The sequence below is a fragment of the Trachurus japonicus genome, chromosome 1, assembly GCF_045865225.1.
Source record: "Trachurus japonicus isolate A0001 chromosome 1, Traja_1.0".
NCBI classification, from domain to species: domain Eukaryota; kingdom Metazoa; phylum Chordata; class Actinopteri; order Carangiformes; family Carangidae; genus Trachurus; species Trachurus japonicus.
In genome coordinates, this window is record NC_140907.1 from 28,899,549 (window position 1) to 28,913,774 (window position 14,226).

General features: G+C 41.4%; 2 protein-coding genes across 2 annotated transcripts in view; both read right to left on the reverse strand.

Moving 5' to 3' along the window:
• Window positions 1–14,226, reverse strand: part of trip10b (thyroid hormone receptor interactor 10b) — a 164,050-nt gene that overhangs the window by 96,464 nt on the left and 53,360 nt on the right. The gene's annotated exons all lie outside the window — the stretch shown is intronic.
• On the reverse strand, window positions 9,432–13,439 carry LOC146992144 (microfibril-associated glycoprotein 4-like). The gene is made up of 4 exons (XM_085789391.1): window positions 13,428–13,439; window positions 12,434–12,623; window positions 11,441–11,608; window positions 9,432–9,694 (listed from the first exon to the last, which is right to left on the reverse strand). The coding sequence occupies exons 1-4, from the start codon at window positions 13,437–13,439 to the stop codon at window positions 9,432–9,434; spliced, it is 633 nt and encodes a 210-aa protein (XP_085645517.1).

Sequence of the window (14,226 nt, forward strand, 5' to 3'; positions counted from 1 at the left end):
CTGATCGGATTTTCATGGTAATGGTCTTAAGGGAGTTATAGACTTTCCATGCGGGCCATAGGATTTGGACACTTCCATATGCGACACCATCAGGTGCGTACTCAACTCTCAACTCAACTCAACTTCAGTTATATAGCACTTTCAAACAACCACAGTTGAAAACAAAGTGCTGTACATGGAGACATAAAACAATTAAAGGCAACTGAATAAATAAAATAGACAGTAGAATAGTTGTTTCATTGTTTTTAAAAGCAATTAGCAACAATAAAACAATAAATTAAAGCAAACCATAAAACACTAAAACAAGAGCAGAGTCTCATGCAGAGTTGAAAGCCAGGGAGTAAAAATGGGTTTTAAGACTAGTTTTTAAAATGGACAGTGAGGAGACTTGTCTGATGTGCAACGGTAGCTCGTTCCATAATCTTGGAGCAGCAGTGGAGAAAGCTCTGTCCCCTCTGAGCTTCCGTCTGGACCTCGGTACCTCCAGAAGCAGCAGGTCAGCTGACCTGAGGCACCGAGCAGGAGCGTAGGGTTGAAGGAGCTCAGAGAGGGAAGGGGGGGCCAGACCATTTAAAGACTTAAAAACAAATAAAATAATCTTAACATGGACTGTAAAGTGCACCCGCAGCCAGTGGAGGGAGGCCAGGGTGGGAGTTATATGCTCCCTCTTACGTGCTCCAGTTAGGAGGCGAGCGGCTGCATTTTGCACCAGCTGGAGACGTACGATGGAGGACTCCAAAATAAAGTGCATTGCAGTAATCCAGCTAAGATGTTATAAAGGCGTGGATCACTGTCTCAAAGTGCTTTAGTGTGAGGAAAGGCTTCACCTTTGTCAGCTGCCTAATCTGAAAGGAGCTGGATTTCACTGCACTAATTTGCCGATCCAATTTAAAAGCACTGTCCATCTTAAAACCCAAGTTTGTGAATGTTGGCTTTACATAGTCTGCCAAAGGGCCCAAATCAACGAGCGAGGGTTCATAAGAGCCGCTGGGGCCAAACACCATCACTTCTGTTTTTTTATTTCATTAAAATTTAAAAATGTTCAAGGCCATCCAGGCTTTGATGTCTTCAAGACATGATAGAAGTGGTGTGAGGGAGAAAGCATTTTTTTTCTTCAGTGGCACATTTATCTGACTATCGTCTGCCTAACAATGAAAAGAGATCCCATGCTTTCTCAGGATGGAGCCCAGGGGCAAGAAATACAAAGAAAACAGCAGCGGTCCTAAAATGGACCCCTGTGGAACCCCATACAACAGTGGAGCAGAGCTGGACTCCAAAGGCTTACACTCATGCTTCTGTCAGCGAGATATGATTTTAACCACTCCAGAGCAGTACCACAAATACCCATTAGGCGGTGTAACCGAGCCACTTAGATGTTGTGGTCCACAGTGTCAAAGGCTGCAGTTCGGTCCAACAGAACAAGAATTACGTGGTCACCAGAGTCATTAGCATGGAGGATGTCATTAAAAACTGAAAGACCTCCAGGACATCATGCTCGTCTAAAAACGACTTTAACTGAGCATGAACAACTTTCTCTAAAATGTTTTAAATAAAAGGCAGCTTGGAGATGGGTCTGAAATTGGCCAGCACACTGCGATCAAGGCCAGATTTCTTAAGTAGTGGCTGCACCACTGCATGTTTAAGACAGACTGCTGTTAATGATAGCCAGGAGTGGACTGACGGCCCTATACTAGGAAAAACCTCTCTAAAGAGACGAGGAGAGACAGCGTCACAGGGAGAACCTGAATGCTTAATATGGCCAACCAGATCTAAAAACGACAGAGACACAGGTCCAAATTTATTAAGAGCTACAGAACAAGGGACAAAGTCCGAGGGGTCCGATGCAGGAGCTGAGATGAGAGCCCTAGCAGTAGCAACCTTATCAATAAAGAAGTGGAGAAGCTATTGCACATTTCAATAGATGCCTCCACGCTGACAGGCTGTGGGGCATTAGGAACAGTGTCAATGGTCTTAAATAGCAGTCATGGGTTTTGACGATTGGACTCAATGATATTTTGACAGGTATTGTCTACAGGCCGTTGGGGTTTGTGCTGTGGTGGCCGCCGTACCATAATCCACCAAGATAATACTGAGCACAGCACAGTAGGTGGTGAACATGGAACATTCATGGAGTCAGCGAATGAAAAACTGTCCCCCCGAAACAACAGCAGAATCAAAATGAAATTTCCGTTTGGAACGAGGAGAAAAAAATTGCAGTTAATCCAACTAAAATAAATTACTTTGTTGTAAAATCAGTGAAGCTGCCAAATTTTTCCATTTTCTGCAATTATTTTTTACAGAATTCACAAAAATCATGTAGTATTTTTTTTAGCCTGTTTGTCCACAGTGAAACATTCAGCCTTCCCCCGGCTCATTGTTGAATACCTAAAAGTAAGAAAAGGAAACATTTCCACCGAAGCGACCCTCACCTGCCGCCCAGATCGAACTGATATCCTTGATATCCTAAAAAAGAGGAGGTGAAGGTAAAAGTGTCTCGAAAGTGGAGATGTCTGCTGTGGTCCTGTTTTTATAGCCGGTCAGCCATTAAAACAAATGTTTTATATAGGCTATATGTATATGAGGAGGAGAAGGAGGAAGAAGAGGAGAAGGATGGGGAGGAGCAGGGTTAGAAAATTATTATTTGCTTTGTTTTGAAGATACTGTAAAGCTTGAGGTTGTTTCCATCATAAATGCAGATAATACAAGACTTTTTATTGATCCCACTGATGGAAAATGTACTTTGTGTACTTACAGCAGCAAATGAAGAGCAACAAAGGTAAATGAAATACTAAAAAGAGACATTGTAGCCTAAAGTTTAAACTTCTTCTTCTTCTTATTATTATTATTAATCTTTATTGCAGACACAACAAGCAGTCCATATCAAGAACAACAAACATGATAAAACAGATTTAAGAAGGAGAGAGAGAAAAAGACAGACACACAGATAGAGAATCAACTCTCCACATAATTCATAAGCAGGCTATCCCACCAGTGTTTTCTAAGCCTGGATGAATACCTATAGCAGCTAAAGCCCCAATAATGCTGTTCCCCGAGTCATCCAGGCGGCACATAAAACGATACATTAAATTTCGTAGAAATGCTTCACAATTGGGTACATTTAAATTGACAAAGAGTTGGCTCGCACTGTGCCACCTGCGCACCTGAAGCAACAACCTCAGTCCATCATTGTAGGCCACTATGAGCCGCCGCATGCTGCTTTTCTTATAGCTACACCAGAGGTGAGCTGTATACAGAAAGATCTAAACAGGGAACATTTAACATCAACTGAGCACATAGCTACTAAACCTACGAAGGAGCATATTAGCTTGAGCTTATTGCTTAGAACACTGCCTATAAATATCTCTACCGATACCAATCTTTGGATAGATATTCATCGTTCCCAGACGTCAAAACACAATAACTTTTCCTTGAGTGCCACCATGAGGTTGACAGTAGGCTTAGTCCAGTGACAATGGCCCCCAAAAATTGAGATACCCCTACCGGAGGTAGAACAAAATCTAACAATGTTTTTCCTCATCTCCAAGGTCTCCCATATATGAAATGGATTCTTAGGTTAAAATATTTTACTGCAAACATTGTTAAATTGATACATATTGTCATACACCCCAAACTTAAAAAAGAACAAAAATACAGCCTGGCCGTATGGGAGTTAAGACACATAAACTCATGTAGATTAATAACACAAGCTCTGACAGCTTTGAAACTTGACATAATTGTGGCCAGGAAGTTCCTTTACCTATTAGAAAAAACTGGATGTGAATATCTTGATGTGTGTAACATATAGAGACCTATAAACACTTGCCTTAAATAAGCGGACATGCAAAAAAAGAATATCTATGCAGAATATTCTCATTTACTTTGTAGTTGCTCGGCCAGGGATTGTCATAGAAACACATATGATGGCTTGTTTGAAAGATGGAGTTGTGCAGAATCCAGTGATACCAAATAAGTGAATATAGCATGCATAGTCAGCATAATACATCACCAAATGTATGAGGTGTCCCAAATGAAAGAAAGTGAAACATTAACATAATCAAGTCTCCACAGCCCATTATCAATGGTGACAAGAATGTTGACCAGTTCAATCTTACTGCAACCTAAGCAAGTAACTTTGGGTAAGTGCTACTCTTTTTTATAATACATTAAATAATAGCATATTTCATGATGACACCTTATATAGTTCATATGGAAATAAATATCCAGTAGAATCAGTTTAAATTGAAATAGAGCACCTCAAAAATAGGCCCACTTGAATTTATTTTTAGTCAAGTCATTACTGCATAATGGAAAATAATTCTGATGTTGACCCTAAATTTTGTAAGAGCCGCCCATTGCCATTTGCCATGAAGTCAAGAGTGGATGCTGAATTAGATCGACTCGAGAAGGCTGGTACGGTGAGTGGGCTGCGCCAGTGGTGCCTGTAGTGAAAAGAGACAACATAATTTGGCTGTGTGCCGATTATAAATTAACAGTAAATCAGGCTGCCACCACAGAGACCTATCCCTTGCCCCGAATTGAGGAGCTGATGGCGGGACTGTGTTTTCAAAGATCGATCTTGCCTCACCATATCAGCAGGTCCTTCTAGAGGATGAGACAAAGAAACTACTGGCCATCAATACACATAGAGGGTTATTTGTGTACAATAGACTGGCTTTTGATGTTAGTTCAACATCTTCCATTTTCCAAAGGATTATGGAAAATCTAATGAAAGATCTGGATGTTGTTGTCTATTGGGATGATTTGTTAGTTACAGGAAAAACTGAACAAGATCATCTGAAAAAGCTGCAAAAGGTGCTACAGAGACTCCAAGAGAGAGGCTTGAGAGTCAAGAAAACCAAATGCGAGTTTGGTAAATGCAGATTGAATACTTAGGACATGTTTTGATTCATCCATCTTCAGACAAGATAAAAGCAATCAAGGACGCACCAGCACCATCCTGTGTGAAAGAACTGAGAGCATTTTTGGGGTTAGTGAATTAATATGACGATTTATGAATAACCAAAGCACTGTACTAGCTCCACTCCATAGGCTGTTAAAGTACGACGGGGCATGGGTGTGGAAGAAACCAGAGCAGGCTTTTGAGGAGTGCAAGAAGTTGCTAACAAGTGACAAGATTTTCCTGCACTATGATTCTAACCTACCCCTCACTCTGGCTTCTGACTCCTCAGCTTATGGTATAGGAGCTGTCATTCAGCATGAGAGGCCAACAGGAGAAACCCGTCCCATTGCTTAGGCGTCACGGACGCTATCCCCTGCTGAGAAGAAATATTCTCAGATTGAAATAGAAGGACTGGCATTGATTTTTGGAGTCAAAAAGTTCCATCAATATTTATGGGGAAGGAAATTCAAGCTTGTCACTGATCATAAGCTTTTGCTGACTCTTTTTGGAGAACACAAAAGCCTGCCCACCATGGCTGCTGCCTGGATTCAAAGATGGGCAATCATCCTCTCTGCTTATGACTATTGTATTGAGTACTGTGCTTCAGAAAAACACAGCAATGCACACGGACTGTCAAGGGTTCCTTTACCTGACACAAGCGATGTAGGGACTGAAGCCATAGCGCAGAACATTCATGCATGTTCTATGAACTGAACATTTGATGCAAGTGCCAGTGGATGCTGATCAAGTTGCACGTGCCACACGCACAGACTGCCTTTACATCCTTGGGAGTTTCCAGGCCAGAGCTGGAAAAGATTACACGTGGACTTTGCAGGCCCCTTCTTACTGTAGGTCACACCTTCATGATTGTCGTAGATGCCTACTCCAAGTGGCTAGAAGTATTCAGAATGCCCAGCACCTCATCACAAGACTAAGGAGACTGTTCGCAGCATATGGTCATCCGGAGCATGTTGTAACTGACAACGGAACACAGTTCACGTCTGCAGAGTTCAAGAACTTCATGCATCAGAATGGAATTGACCCTTTGTCAAGGCCCCGCCCCCCACGGTTACTGTTGCTAGGTTGGACAAACAATGGTCACGGAAGGGTTAACTCCCATTGGAAACCATTGAAAATTAGGCAGATTTAAATTGCTTGTAAAGAAAATTTTAATTAACTTATGCATCAGAAAAATAGTGTCCATGATAGAGGACAGACGTGGCTCAATAGCGATTGAACGGGCATTACCTGACTTTTCCGAAAAATGGGGAAAAATCATTGTTTTGGTCACTCACTAGCTAGTAGCTAACGACGCTAGCTAGCGTTAGCTACAAGCTAACGCCTAATCTCCGCCGATCTCCCGTTTTTCCTCGTAAAACTTCACAAAGTTCAAAAGACATTAGCAGCGGTAATGTTACGTTTGCTAGATAACTTTGAAGGTATTAGATCCTCTCTGTCTAACACGACCAGAGAGTGGACTGGAGGATGAATGAGCTTCAATAGCACTTCAGTACAGCCAGGGAAAAACAGGCTCACTTCTCATGAGGACTGCACACAACAACAACAACAAACAAAACTTTGCAGTTAACCCCTGACCTATGCCTAGAGCTCCCCCTAGTGGACCACCCCCAAACCCTATTATTAAGCTCAACTAACAGAAGGTTAAAGTAATATGTTATACAGTACACATGGGCCAAGTAGCCTATGTTTATTGATGTCTTAGGTTTGGGGAATGGGATAAAAATGACTCCAGGAATACGTTACAGATATCGTGAGTTGCTATTGCAGGAACCCCAGGCACATTTTAACCATATTGAAAAATTATTAAGTAGTTTTTGCCAAAAAAATTGCTGTCTACCTATCTTGTTTCATAGGGTTTCATTCCAGGGTTGTCCAACCTTAGAATGTTGTGCAACATGTGACATGGGGAGAAGCGCTCTGATTGGTGGATCAGCAGACCAATCAGAAGGCCAACAAAGGGTCAATTCTGCACTCTACAAGCGCCCCTGGCCATCCTGCTTCTAATGGTCTCGCAGAGCGATATGTGCAGACATTTAAGAGTGGAATTAAGAAGCTTTCTCAGACTACACTCGACATTGAGGACAAGATCTCTGTGTTTCTGATGCAGTAGCTATTGCTGTACCCCAAACTGCACCACTGGTCAGTCGCCTGCGGACTTGGTCCTAAACAGACATATGCAAACTCGCCTGGACCTGATGCATTCTGACACTGCAGTCACAGTTCGCAGAAAGCAGTACATGCAGAAGTTCTATCATGACCAGCGGGCAGTGAGCAGATCTTTCTCTTTGCAAAATACGGCAGGGGAGGGGGAGTGGATTCCTGGAGTGATAGAGCACCAAACAGGACCAGTGTCCTACAAAGTGCAAGAGACAGACACAGACATAACATACAGGAGACATGGGGATCAGTTGAGATCCCGTGTCACAACTGATGGACTCATTTTGGATACTGACTGTACAACCTCTAATACTGACACGTCCACCCAGCCAAGTGTGCTCCAAGACAGCGTGTCAGCCGGTGCTGATCTTCTGCATATGGACAGTGCAGAGGTGCCAGCAGCATCTCCAATGCTGCGCCGCTCAGCCAGAGAAAGGAAGCTGCCTGAGCGCGATGTGCAGATTGATTGTTCTTTACAAGCAGGTTGACACTTGGACTAAGTTGGTCAATATAATAATAATGTAACTACTGTTTTCAGTTCAGTATAGCTTTGTTACATTATACCTGTCTTAAAAAGGTACAGAATTAAAAAAAAAAAAAAGCAAGACAAGGGAGTTTGTTAAATTAACTTAGAGACATTTGTATGAGTTTGTATGGTAATACAAGGCACTGATATTATAAGTCATGGTGTATTCTGTGTGACCGTTGTGCCGTTGTTATCAGTGTACCAAGGAATGCTGGGATATGTATGTGAAGTTCCGGTTTTGCACGAGCTGAGTAAAGGTGCCATGTGCAGTAAGAGTCACTGCGTCCTGTGCGTTATTAGGGAAATACACAACACTATCACTATTATTTTCCATTATGCAGTAATGACTTGACCAAAAATAAATTCAAGTGGGTGTATACAGTATATATTTAAGGTGTTCTATTTCAATTTAAACTGATTCTACTGGATATTTATTTCCATATGAACTATATAAGGTGTCATCATGAAATATGCTATTATTTAATGTATTATAAAAAAGAGTAGCACTTACCCAAAGTTACTTGCTTAGGTTGCAGTAAGATTGAACTGGTCAACATTCTTGTCACCATTGATAATGGGCTGTGGAGACTTGATTATGTTAATGTTTCACTTTCTTTCATTTGGGACACCTCATACATTTGGTGATGTATTATGCTGACTATGCATGCTATAGTCACATATTTGGTATCACTGGATTCTGCACAACTCCATCTTTCAAACAAGCCATCATATGTGTTTCTATGACAATCCCTGGCTGAGCAACTACAAAGTAAATGAGAATATTCTGCATAGATATTCTTTTTTTGTATGTCCGCTTATTTAAGGCAAGTGTTTATAGGTCTCTATATGTTACACACATCAAGATATTCACATCCAGTTTTTTGTAATAGGTAAAGGAACTTCCTGGCCACAATTATGTCAAGTTTCAAAGCTGTCAGAGCTTGTGTTATTAATCTACATGAGTTTATGTGTCTTAACTCCCATACGGCCAGGCTGTATTTTTGTTCTTTTTTAAGTTTGGGGTGTATGACAATATGTATCAATTTAACAATGTTTGCAGTAAAATATTTTAACCTAAGAATCCATTTCATATATGGGAGACCTTGGAGATGAGGAAAAACATTGTTAGGTTTTGTTCTACCTCCGGTAGGGGTATCTCAAAAACTAAAGCCCTTTTTGACAGTTTGTCACTAGCCTAGCTAGTGTTGTGAACTTTAGACACATGATCCAAACAGGATGAACTGTGATGACTCTGATGATCACATGACTTCTCCTCCAGCACCATCATCTGCTCAAATTCTTCATTTATCCAACACTCCAGTTCATGACTTGTGAAACCTGTCAGCCTCATCTTTAATTTGTATTTAATGCTAATTAGCATGTACCAGTTGAAAATAATAGAGGAAAAAACCTAAATCATTATGAGATCATTTTTTTACGAGGAATTAAACTGACACTAAAAAAAAGACAACTTCAAAAATAAAAGCAGAGTTGAAACAATGAAGTTTATTTATTTAATAATTAGAACAGCATCAATCACAAACAATAATCATCACTAAACCATTTTTTTATCAGAAAAAAAACAAAGAAACAGAATTTTAATACGTCAGTGCATGCACCTGTTCAACAGAGTTATCATGTCTGACAGTGATTTTGAAACAAGATGAGTAGGAAAGAAAGAAAAAAAAACACATTTTATGATGATTTTGATTCAGAGGTTATTGTTGGCATTAAGTCCAGTCGGACTAGTGATTATATAACCGAACATCCCAGCTCTCCAACCCTGATGGAGGGCGTGATTATCTCATTGATCTACAGCTGATCAGATCAATAAGTGCATGGATACTTAGTGACTGATCTGATTTTCATGGTGATGGTCTTTAGGGAGCTTTTCCATGCGCCCCACATGATTTGGACAGCTCCATATCCGACACCATCAGGTGCGTACAGGCCGTTGGGGTTTGCGTGGTGGCAGCCGCTGCCGTACCAGAATCCACCAAGATAATACTGAGCACAGTTTTTATCCCACACATCCTGGTCTTTGTCATAGGTGGTGAACTTCATGGAGTTGTGGTATGTTAAACTGTTCCCTAGACACAACAGAGTCAAAATGTAATTTCAATTTGGAACGGGGAAAGAAATTGTAGTTAATCCAGTTACAGGAAATGTTTGTTCAGTGAAACTACCAAAATTTTTCTAAAATTATTTTTACAGAATTCACAAAAATCATGTAGTATTTTTTAGCCTGTTCGTCCACAGCGTAACATTCAGGGCCCTAGTTTGCTGGCGCAGCGCAGTTGGCGCAAGGTAGCGCAGCCGGTCTAATGCAAGTTTCGACCAGCGCAGCCTAGCGCAAAGTCAGATTGGAAGATTGGCAGATCGCGCTGCGCTGAGATAGGCGTGGCCGCGCAGCAGGGGGAGGCGTCACAGATTCAGCTTGGTGCAGTGGAAGTTTTGTCCGAAAATGTCCCGCCGAGGTTGCGCTGAAAGCTCGCCACCTCCAACCAGGTCTAATCTCAGCGCAGCGCGAAGCGCAGCAGGTGCAGTGGAAGTTTGGCTGACTGACCTGCAGTGCACACACGTCACCAAGACCTCACAGGCAGATCTCCACAGTTCCAGACACATTTCAATGCAATAAATATCCACAATAACCACTATTTAATGCAACTAACGGAATCAACACGTGAATTTATATCTATATAGATTGTCCCGTCACATCTGACGTCAGATCAAAGCAGAGATCAAAGGCTGTCGGTGCGCAATGGAAACTCCACCTGAATTAACACAGCAGGGACGAACTGGCACTGAAAAGCAGCTGTGGATGTCCCAAGCAGGACTGAGGGTGGATGACTGCATGTCGCTGCCGTGTCGAGATACCACTCTGCCCTTGTGATGATCGCTTTATTTATTTATTTATTTATTTACTTATTAATTCATTAGCGGAGAGCGACCGCATCACGCAGCCGTAATGAAAAACAAAACACAAATCATCATCTCTCTTAGTCCACCACAACAGCCTCGGTATCAGATAGTCAGTATATAGCCTACTACAGTATACTCAGCATCTCTCATCACAGAAAAAAAAGAGAAAAAAAGAGACGGACAGAGAGAGAGAGAGAGAGAGAGAGAGAGAGAGGGAGGGAGAGAGAGAGCGCGAGTCCTTTACGCTGATTTAATCCACATGGTCTGTGTTTATGTTGTGATTAGTGTACACCTGTCATCTTGCTTACATAGGGTTTGAATAAATGTGAGTTTCTTTATTAGTGTATTAGTTGTTTCTTAGATTGGGCAGGGGTTCTCAGTGTATCAGATCAAACCTGACTAAGTATATTAGTAAACTCATTATTGGTCACTCTGAGCTCGGACCTCCGGACCAAAACAGCTGTTTCCTCCTGGGAGAGGTTCGGCCTCTGGCGTCGCTGTCTCCTCCGTCCATGTCCAAGTATAAAATGACAAACTTGCAGCGCGCATCACCCGCCGCGCAGTTAAAGGTGAGGAGAGGAGCTCCTTTGATTGGTGAAGATCTGACTCGGCTGTGTCAAACCCACTCCACGCCTTTCTCTCCTCCTCCTGTCTCCCTCCCGCCCTGTCTCCTCCCTCTTCACCGTTTGCGCCGGTGGGAGGGACGAGGGGAGGGGTTGCGCTAGTCTAAGTCTGACTGCGCGGCCCAGCAAACTTGCGAAATGGACCTGGGCCACACCCCGTTGGCGTGGCGAAGCTGCGCTGATGCTAGACTTCACCTGGTCGACGAAACTAGGGCCCTCAGTCTTCACCTGGCTCATTGTTAAAAACCTAAAAGTAAGAAAAGGAAACATTTCCACTGAAGTGACCCTCACCTGCCGTTCCTCCTGTGAAGCCGCCCAGATCCAGCTGATATCCTTCCCTCTCAGAGTCGACGAAGAAAGACGAATACTGAGCAAAGGCCTCCCCTCCCTCAAAGTCCTCCATGTCCACCCGCAGCTCGTTCTTCTTCCTCATCGTCAGCAGGAAGATGTTGTCCAGACCTGAGGAGACACACACACACACACACACACACACACACACACACACACACACACAAACAATGTTTCCATGGCCTGTAGAAGTTTTCACTCCCATCCAACCTCCTCTGAAAGACCTGAGAGGGAGAATCAACAATTCAGTCAACCAAAAATAAAACTGTATTCAATTAGCAGGACTTGATATCACTTAAAAAAAGCAAAGAAAGAAAAACTAAAAAATCTTTTCAACTGAACCAGGTGAGTTTGATGACTATCTGGTCTGTAAACAGCAATCACAGTTGCTGTAGTGTCTTTTATTTTTCTGTCACACTGTGCTCTGTCACATGTTTAAGTGACAGAGATTCCTGATATGAACATCATCACAACAAACTGCTGCGGTGATGGACTAACTAAATTATACAACATGGACACTGGTAACTTTCTCAGACTTTCTAAAAACAAGTCTTTGCTGCTGTAAATATTGTTTACTTGGGCTACTTCATGAGAAAACACATTTTAAAATGTTTTGTTATTATTAGGCTATACAACATATATCATTTCAGGTCAACAAAATCAGGTTATTTTCATTTATTTGCATACACTAATGTTTTTTTTTAGATATATTTTTCTATAAAGAAAACTGTGCAAGCTGCTACAGGATGTGAACTCTGACAGCTGATGAATCAGATTATGATCATTTAAGTGACAAGTCTCAAAGGAGAGAAGTCACAACACTTGTTGAAAACTGAAACAATACTTATTTTTTAAATCAATGGCTCCACTTTTGTTTTGGCTTTTTAAGTCTCATCGTCAAATCTGAACTCTAATCAGATATGAGGTGTAGTGTACTGACGGTCCATCTGCCCCCGTCAGTGTCCATGTCACAGAGGACGTGCAGGGGTGAGGTGGGGCCTCCTGGGTAGATGGTGTACACCCCACTGGAGCTGGTGTTGTCATGGCGATACACGTCATCACAGTCAATGGGCAGGTAGCTCTGGTCCGATGCCACCGAAACCAGCAGCCCCACTAACAGTGTTACCTGGGTAGACAATAATAATATGATAATGAACTTTATTTATATATTAATTTAGGGGTTCAGCATTATGTGTGATCCAACATGTCAAAAGCAGCGCTCAAGTCGAGAAGGATCAGGATTGAGGAGTCACCATTGCTGCACTTTGTAATAATGTATAAAATGTTCACCTCATGATGTAATAACGCCACATTTTGTAATAATCTGACATATTTTGTAATAAAATTCTTGAAGGCAATATAAAGTTTGCCACATTTTGTAATTAGTTGTTACATAATGCACCAACTTATTACAAAATGCGGGTGTTGCATTAAGAAAATGTAATAATTTGATGCATTATGTACCAACAACTGTTATTACATATTGCATTCAAGAATTTTATTACAAAATGTGACGTTGTTACATAATGACTTTTTTCTCGAAAAATTTACAACTTTATTCTCAAAGTCTGTGATTTTTCTTTCTCAACATGGCCCTAATACTCAGTCATAACAAACTGTTTAACACAGTGATAAACTAGCTAGCAAAACAAAAGTTGATAGTTCCCATGGTGACTTAAAATGTGTTGCTTTGTGTGACCACTGGGTCCAAACCCCAAAATACTCAGTTAACTGTGGTAGATCAGTGTGGAAAAATATTTACATAATAAGCATTAATCCTTTATTAAAATGGTTGATATTTTAGACAAACTTTCCACTGATTCAGTATTTTGCATTTCCATCAGGATGAAACAGAAACTACTTACACAAAAACAGATACACACAATATTTAGTGTAAGTTAAATGTCAGAGAGTCGGCTGCTCAACTTACCCAAAGACCCATGTCGCTGTTGCAGAGGTGAAGGGAAAAACTCTGAAAGGTTGGAGACTCGAAAGTGGAGATGTCTGCCGTGGTCCTGTTTTTATACAGGTGGAGATGTCTGCCGTGGTCCTGTTTTTATACAGGCTATGTTGGGTTAAAAAAAAAGGAAAAGCATGATAGAGAAGGAAGGGGTGAGTGTGAAGCGTGGGAAAGCACTGTTAAGTTCGCGTGTGCAGCCACCTGCAGGGGGAGTGAAGGTCGGGCAACGTAGATAACGGCAACCTGCAAAATAAAGTGTAGCAATAACATATAAACAATTTGCCAACAACCATATAGGAGACAGATGTTTAGCCTATCTGTTAACTGTAAAAACTCAGGGTCTTCATTTTTGTGGTTCAATACATTGACAATTTAAATTGAGCGCCATTGAGGATTTTTAGTATTTTTAATGCTACCACTATTATGGGTTGCAACTAAATGCGGTCTGACTCATATAATACATACTTTTAGGTTTTAGTTTTTTTTAGTTTCTGATTTTATGTGTACAACTGATTCTGTAAATCACACAACGATAAATTGCTAAAAAACTCCTACTTGTTCTGACCTTCTGAAACTCTTTACCTACTGATTGTCTTGTCATTACCATCTGCTGTAATCATGCATTATATGTAATTTTTACTTTAATGAGACTTTCAAGTCTCACAGAGGGGGATGTTGTGTGAAAAAGGGAAAAGTTCTGAAAAAGTGAGGTGGGATGAGTGCAAAGCGTGGGAAAGCACCGTTAAGTTCGCGTGTGCAGCCACCTGCA